Below are 8,878 nucleotides of genomic sequence, written 5' to 3'. Positions count from 1 at the left end.
ATTTTTAATCTAAATAATATCGACCTGTGATATACATTAACACAGTCATCATTCACTCACAGCCTCCTATTAGAGAGGCTGGCTACCTGGTAAGCATTCTCCAGGGGGGGAATATCCGAGAAAGTCATCCTCTACATTCGTAACTTGACGTCTATAAACTACAACACCCTCTACTCTCGGGTCCACCAAAGTATGCACTTTATGTTTGACTGGGAGACGGAAGCCGATCATATCTCATTTGATGACAGTGACCGTTTCGAGGAGGATTCTCTGTGCTCGTGGAACAGCGAGCCCGAGAGTCTGTGCAACAACTGGAGAGGATGGAAGAGGCAAAATGGAGGCCAGGCTTTTCCAGCGCAGCAGCAGCAACAGCAGCGAACCACTGGTAAGAAAACAAATAAAATACATTCAGAATTTTCTCCAAGCTTACACTTTATGTTTTTCTATTTCTTAAATCTATTCATATGTGTATATATATATATATTTATGTTTATTTATATGGTCGATTGAACCTCGCACATCGTATATATATATATCTAATGACTAAATTTAGGTATTTGTGTACTCATTGTCAATTGTATGTGTAGCTGTCAGGAGTGCATATATTCTCAATTTTTCATTATCCAAAGATATTCAACGAAATCAGAATACACGAACTGAAATTTTACCTATAAATAAATATTTAGCTGATTATTTAGATCACTATATTGTTTATTACTTTCATTATATCGGAATACTCTTTACAATTTTTAAAAAATTTCTTTTGCATATATGTTTAAGATAAAGAAAAGCAAGCGTATAAACAGTTATGAATTTTGCATAAATGATCTAATGCAGATGTGACATGATCATAGGTGTATATATATATATATATATATATATAAAAAACTCAAGACGATTGTGTGTGTATATAAGTGTCTATGCATATATTAATACGAATGTATATAAATATATAGGTGTTAGTGTTGTATATGTACACGCACATGTGTATGTTGTATGAACACAAACTATACAACTGAGGATCCGAACCTTTTCCTTTTCATTCTCCGCCCCCAGGAAACTTTTCAAGGATAAATTTAATCACCTCTCGTTTGTTCAGTAATTTAACAACAGTTATTTCACTTCATTATGGGGATGCACAGATATCTGAAGCAGACAGAATATTAGTCTATGAAGGTCTTGTCACTTTTATGTACGACTGTGGAGACCCTATTGTAGTGGTTGAAAGTAAGGCTCATGTTTTTGAGCACCACCGATGTCAAGGAGCCTGACACAAATAGTTGCAATTGGTAGGGTGATTTCAAAAACCTGCTTCGTCTATGGAGAAAATTCTTCAGTTAATCCTTGCACGCATTGCAAGTATTAAATTTGTCACGAAGAATTGTAGAGTATTGAAGATCAGTCTTAACACAAGTCATTACAAATGATTTCTCATTTGCTGATGAAGGGATGGATTATCTGAAAGGTAATAATATTATCGAAATAATCGTAGAAATTAAAAAAAAAAAAAAAGCAATCAGAAACTGACATATTTCAACGTCAAGTATTGAAATATTGTTACAACTTTCGTTCACCTGCCTCCTGGATTTAGTAAAATCTGCATGATTACTGCTCTGAATCCTACTACTTCACAGAACCAATTTCACCAGACTTTGTTTCATGTAGCAATAACGGTACCACTCCTTTCTTGTGTTTGAATATTGAACGGATTTAGATGTAAAAGCTTTCTGTCAAGTAAAGATAATATTCCATTAAATTTGTTATCAAATCTGGTTTCCATTCTCAAAGAAAAATCTCCAATTCACTCCATACTTCAAAAACCCCAAGACGAAACAAGGCCTCTCGAGCAATCGCACCTCAGTGTGGTAGAGAAGGATAGCATGTTTTCATCTCACTTGGTCACAATTTTATAAACTTGATTGATAATTCGTGCTCTAATAAAATTCAGACGTTCAGCTATATACTGCAATATAAATTTCTAGTAATCTAGAAGTGTTTTCTTACCAGTACATGTTGAAGGACACACTGGGAAGAAAACAATGTGTAGTATACTTTCACAAGTTTTGTAAATACAAACCTAGCACCAATCATGGCAAGAACCCCACCTGTGTACAACAAACCCACATTATTCAATGTAAAATTTTTCTGTTTAAGGAAATTATCTATTTTGTTCAGAATGCCCACTGCATTTGTTGTCTCCGAATTTTCACACATCTAAAACTGTTCTGTCAACTGTCCTCAATGACCATAACAATCATGTTGGGTTCAACATCAGTTGATTCTTCCCACTAGCAAATGATTGTTATGGATTTGCTCAAATTTCATCCACTGTTTGATTTACCAGGCTCTGTGACATCTGACCTACATGAGATCATACCATATTGTTTGATAATGAAATTTTCCAACTTTCTTTTCTACAAATGAGTTCAACCATAGCACATGATTACTCAAGTTCTTTCCAAATGTATGTAGTTCCTTTTCTATTGCTATCTTTAGACTGGCATAGTAAGTTACTTCAAATTTGGCTTTGTTTTCAGGCATGACTCCCAGATTGGGCAATATTTTATCTGCATGGAATCAGGCAGATTTGGCTATCAAAGCTTTCCAACAGTCATCTATCTGTGTTGACTAAAAGCAAGTTGAGCTTTCATAATCATAATTGGAAGCTTCAGACATGCAATACTCTGTAGTTAAGAACAAAGAAATATATTGTGATTTCTGAAAAACTTCTGATGAATTCAAAGTCCACTTATCACTCAAGATAAGATCTCTTCTTTGATAAGATAGATTAATATGTTCACTTTGGCACCCCAGCATGGCTACAGCTCTCAAATTTATTATAAAGTCAAAATAGCAAATATAGAATGTGTGATGATTTTCTTAACTTTGCTATAAATCATGAACTCTAAGATTTCTAAATACAATACACCAACATTTTTCTAGTGCCCAACAATGAAATGAATCAACTATTATTTTGAATGACAAAATATATCGATGCATATGTGAATAGTTTCCAGGACATTTATAAGGAAAATGAGACCCACATTAGACTGCTCACTCGTATCACTATTGTAGTTTAACTACAGTCTATCCATAGCACTTACTTAGCGTTACCTGCCACTCTTCGGGTCTTCTAGATACCAATACCTATCTCTCTCTCTCTCTCTCTCTCTCTCTCTATCATCATCATCATCATCGTTTAACGTCCGCTTTCCATGCTAGCATGGGTTGGACGATTTGACTGAGGACTGGTGAAACCGGATGGCAACACCAGGCTCCAGTCTGATTTGGCAGAGTTTCTACAGCTGGATGCCCTTCCTAACGCCAACCACTCAGAGAGTGTAGCGGGTGCTTTTATGTGCCACCGGCACGAAGGCCAGTCAGGTGGTACTGGCAACGGCCACGCTCAAAATGGTGTATTTTATGTGCCACCCGCACAAGAGCCAGTCCAGGGGCACTGGCAACGATCTCACTCGAAAGCCCTTACACATACCACGGGCACAAGTGCCAGAAAGGCAACACTGGGCACAGGTGCCATCACGATTTCGCTTCGCTTTCGCTTGCCTCAATAAGTCTTCGCAAGCTGAGTTTCATGTCCAATGAAGGAGACGACATTGGCATGGGTGCCAGTTGTCAAATTTAGTTCGGTTTCGATTTCGATTTCACTTGCCTCAACAGGTCTTCGCAAGCGGAGTTTAGTGTCCAATGAAGGAAAGGTACGCATAAATGGGCTGGCTACACCCCTGTCAGAGGCCTTGGATTTAGGTCTCACTTGGCTTGCTGGGTCTTCTCACGCACAGCATATTTCCAAAGGTCTCGGTCAGAAATCATCGCCTACACACACATACACAAATTACTCAGTTCCTTCCCTGTTGTCACTCCAAAATATTCAACCATGCATATTGTGTGGCTTTTTACACAAATTCCTTTACATGCAATCTGGTTAGAAATGGAGTGGTTACAGGAACACTTGTACCAAATGATAAAGTTGTGGAATATGTATATATAAAAGGGTAAAGGCCCCCTTCGGTCATGAATGGCCATGGCATTACACCTAGAAAGTTAGAATCTAAGCCATAAGTCTAAGCAAGGTTTACGGAAGACCAGCAGTTGTCCATGCATACCATCCTCAATTCTCTGATGTTATCCAAGAGAAAGGCAAAGGCTGATACAGCTTGGCACCAGTGACGTCGCAACTCATCTCTACAGCTGAGTGAACTGGAGCAACATGAAATAAAGCATCTTGCTCAAGAGCACAACACATAGCCCAGTCCAGGAATTGGTCTCCCTATCTCATAATTGTGAATCCAACGCCCTAACCACTGAGCTATATGCTTTTGTGTGTGTGTGTATATCCCTGTGTTTGTGTATTTATATATATATATTCAAAAGCAGAAAAGACAGACAAATAATAGTAGGGATAATGATTGTATTCACATGGAAAGTTGCATATATAATTAAATGATGAATCAAGTCCTACCTTTACAACTGATTTAGATAATTAATGCTATAACCACGTGTAATGTTAATGAGGTCCAACGATATTGTAGGTGCATAGAGAGGTATGAATTTTGAGACTCATGTGGATTAGGTCCTGTTACTCTCATCAGAAAACACTGGCAAATAGCTTAGCAGAGAACAGTGCTTATAAATATATATATATAAGTGCAATATAGAAAGATAAGAGTAGTATACTCTTATTTTTTTTTTTTTTGTATTGAATTATATTAACACTGTTTTCCTCTAAGCTATTTACTAGTGTCTTCTGATGATGATAAAATGACTTTACCCCACAGGTCACTCAAAATCCTTGCCTGTCTCTATACCTATAATATTGTTGGATCTCATTGCAAAATATTAGATAGTTATGACACCAATCATCAATTATCTGAAACAGCTATTAAGATAAGACTTACATCATTAAATTGTACATGCAACTGTTCATGTAAATACACTTTTTATGCTTGTTTATCTGTCTTTTCTGCTTCCATACCAACTCAGCGGATGTTGTTATACTGACTGTCTACATCACCACTACCTACTCTTGTTAAAGGGGTTTGTGTTAATGGTTTAGATTTTGGAATTTACTGATGATGTTGTCTTGCTGGCTGAAGATAATAAAAACCTACAGGATCTCACATTAGAACTAGAACAGAATGCGGGAAAGATTGGTCTGAGAATCATTGTGGAGATGATCAAAGCAAGGAATATTACAAATGATGACTGTCAAACAACAACAATCATACAGATCACTCAGCAAAATATCAAGACAGTAGGCAAATTCCCCTATCTGGGTAGCTTCATCAGTAACAATGGCAATATTGAAACTAACCTTAACCATGGAATTGGCAAAGCCATGGCCATACTCCAGAGAATGCATGCTATTTGGTCCTCCAGTACCATCAGCTTACACATAGTTCTACCAACATTTATGCTAGCAAAACATGGAAAGCATTGTGAAATTTGACACAAAGTTAGATGTGCTCCACCAAAGATGCTTGAGAAGGATTCTGAGAATGTACTGACAAGACCACATAACCAATGAAGGCATTCTAAAGAGAGTCAATACAAGTCCACTATGTGAAATCATCACTGAATGAAGATTAAAAACTAGCAGGTCACATACTCTAGTTACCAGAACAACACTATTCTAAAACAGCTTTCAAATAGACACCACTGGAGGGGAAAAAGAAAGAGGTTGACAAAAACTACATGGTGCCGAACATTGGAAACCAACATGAAAGAAGCAAATATCACATGGCTAGTTGCAGAGAAATTTGTAGCTCACTGAAACCAGTGGCATCAACTTGCTGTCTATTATATTTGAGAGCACAGAATGAACTGGTATTGGTGTGTGTGTGAGGATTTTTGGCAAGAAGGGCATGCAGGCATAGAATACCTGCCTCAATTAGCTCTGTCCAGCCCATGCAAGTGTGGAAAAAGTGAATGTTAAGATGATAGTATAGGAAAGTGGGTTATACATCTTTAGATTGTATACCTGACTTTCTACTATAAAATTAAGAATATAACGGAACGCTGAACTCCAGACTATCAACTTAAACAACACTTTATTTAGGTGGTAAATATATACATCTTTAGTTCTTGTTGTTACAGCTTCTGTGTGTATGAGCATAGTTGTTGGGACGTTGTTCCGTAGTTGTGAGCGAGCTGTCTTGTGTAAGTCCAAAAGATGTAGAGACAGCTTTAGCACACGTCCATGCTCATGGTCGGCCGACCGTAAAAGAGAAAGATTAAAGCGGGAAAGTTTGCTTCTTTAATTCCACGCATGCGTGAGACTACGCATGCGCACGGCGTTACTACAATAGTATATATGTATGTGTGTTTATGTGGATATGTATGTATACATATGTGTGTGTGTACATATGTAAATATATGATGGACTCAGGAACTTGCTGTACAGGATATATATGGCTACTCCAACTGAAAAAAAAAAGAATGATCTGTTGGTTGTGCAATGTAAGTGTGTGTGTGTATATTTCAACAGTCACCAGTCAGATTTCACACACACATAGAGAAAGAGTCAACAGATGAGATCCAGAGATGCTCAATATAGAAAGCACTTAATAGCACTCCAGAATCTTTACCAAGGACTAAGCCTGTGGGCTAAAGAGTGGCTATAAGGGGGATATACACACACATATATATACTGTCGTTTAACATCTATATTCCATGCTGGTATGTGTTGGATGGGTTGACAGTGTACAACATGCATGTGGGCTGCATGGTCCCTTGCTGTAGAAGTGATACATGGCTATTCTAACTGGAAAGGAAGAAAGGATGGTGGAGATATGGTGTCTGAGTGTATCTTTAGTCAACAAGGAGGTAGATATAGAGAGTATAGGGACTTAGAATTAAGGATGGTTGGATGGTAGCTAGGCTCATGTAAGTGTGAAAAGAGAGTGATAGACTGCAGAGATGAGGACAGAAGTGAATGGTCAACATGGATAGAGGCATGGGCTGTGGTGAGTCTCAGTTTGGAAGAATGTAAGGAAAATATGTATGCTGTAGTCTGCAATTTTGTCATGGACTGGAACAAATAACCAATGTGAAATTTTGCATTAAACTTGGGAAGTCTGCTATAGAGACATTGAGCATGCTTCGGCAAGCTTATGATAACAAGGCAATGAGTCGCTTGCAATATTGCAAGTGGCATGGGCTTTTCAAAAGCAGAATGTCCCTGGAAGATGATGAGCAATCTAGAAGACGTATCATGAGCATCACCCCCAGGAATGTGGTATTATACATTGAGAATCTATCCCCCAAGGCCAGACCATCAATCTAGAGTTCTGCTACAACGTTTTGAAGCATTTGAGGGAGGACATTTGGCGAAAGTGACCGGATCTGTGGAACATGAAGAATAGGATTCTTCACTGAGCTCATGTGACTCATGAGTTTCTCACCAAAAACAACATGGTATCACTCCCACACCTGCTCTATTTGCCATATTTAGCACCTGCAAACTTCTATCTCTTCCCCAAGATGAAAATACGGCTCAAAGGTCACTGTTGCCAAGATCTAGAGTGAATCATTGAAGGTTCTTGACTTGTTTACAGAAAACGACTTCCAGGCCAGATTCCAAAAGTGGCAGGAACGCTGGGACCAGTGTATTGGCCAGTTTCCTCCCAAGGACATCCCCATCACATTTCATCTTACTAACTGTAGCTTTTCCTTGATATCTATCCATCATTCTTTCCACCTATGATTGACATTGACTCCACCCCTGAACCATAAAATCCCCCCCCCCCACTTTTCTGCCATATGCACCCATATGTATGTATGTATGAATATATATATATATATATATATATATATATATACACACACACACACACATATGTGTACTTACACACCCCGGTCACAAGTCTTTGCCTCGGTGAGGCCTAATGTTCGGAGGTCATGCTTCACCACCTCATCCCAGGTCTTCCTAGGCCTGCCTCTTCCACGGGTTCCCTCAACCACTAGGGTGTGGCACTTTTTCACGCAACTATCCTCATCCATTCTCACCACATGTCCATACCAGTGCAATCGTCTCTCTTGCACACCACAACTGAATCTTCTTATGTTCAACTTTTCTCTCAAGATACTTACACTCTGTCAAGTATGCACACTGACATTACTCATCCATCGGAGCATACTGGCTTCATTTCTTGCAAGCTTACGCATGTCCTCAGCAGTCACGGCCCATGTTTCACTGCTATGTAGCATGGCTGTTCGTACACATGCGTCATACAGTCTGCCTTTTACTTTGAGTGAGAGGCCCTTTGTCGCCAGCAGGAGTAAGAGTTCTCTGAACTTTGCCCAGGCTATTCTTATTCTAGCAGCTACACTTTCAGTGCACCCACCCCCACTACTAACTTGGTCACCCAGGTAGCGGAAGCTATCAACTACGTCTAGTTTATCTCCTCAGTCAAATCGTCCAACCCATGCTAGCATGGAAAGCTGATGTTAAACAACGATGATGATGTGTGTGTTCGCACACATATGTACATATATATATGTGTGTGTTCTAATGTATCCAACTTTATTTTTCCCTGCCAAGACTAATGCCACATAGGCAAACTCCTTTGGGTGGGAGATTACACCACCCTTCTTGTGCATGCATGAAAATTTTCACACCAGTAGGCTGTGTCAGTTACCGACCGTTACACTTATAGTACAGGCATATAGTGTATGCTTATCAGATTTTTGTTTTCATGTAAGATAACTTAGCACATTGAGCAGAGACCATAAACCCATGTCTCATCACTAGTGATAATGGTCTTCATGAAGTCTGGGTTTCCATGCGAAGTTGCTTCAGCTGCTCTGCCAGCACTTAGAGGACGAATTTCACTTACATTCTCAGCATGCACGAATCCTC

General features: G+C 38.9%; 1 protein-coding gene across 1 annotated transcript in view; it reads left to right on the top strand.

Annotated features, from left to right (window-relative positions):
• The first annotated feature begins 201 nt into the window (after positions 1-201).
• The window catches only part of LOC106882316 (zinc finger SWIM domain-containing protein 8), a 42,357-nt gene continuing 33,680 nt past the window's right edge, over positions 202-8,878 (top strand). Inside the window, exon 1 of the mRNA XM_089353113.1 lies at positions 202-385. Within this exon, the coding sequence (XP_089209239.1) occupies positions 202-385 (184 nt within the window). The remainder of the gene's footprint in view (positions 386-8,878) is intronic.

Source organism: Octopus bimaculoides, chromosome 5, assembly GCF_046866305.1.
Source record: "Octopus bimaculoides isolate indiv1 chromosome 5, ASM4686630v1, whole genome shotgun sequence".
Taxonomy (NCBI): domain Eukaryota; kingdom Metazoa; phylum Mollusca; class Cephalopoda; order Octopoda; family Octopodidae; genus Octopus; species Octopus bimaculoides.
This window is presented reverse-complemented; position numbering and strand designations above follow the sequence as displayed.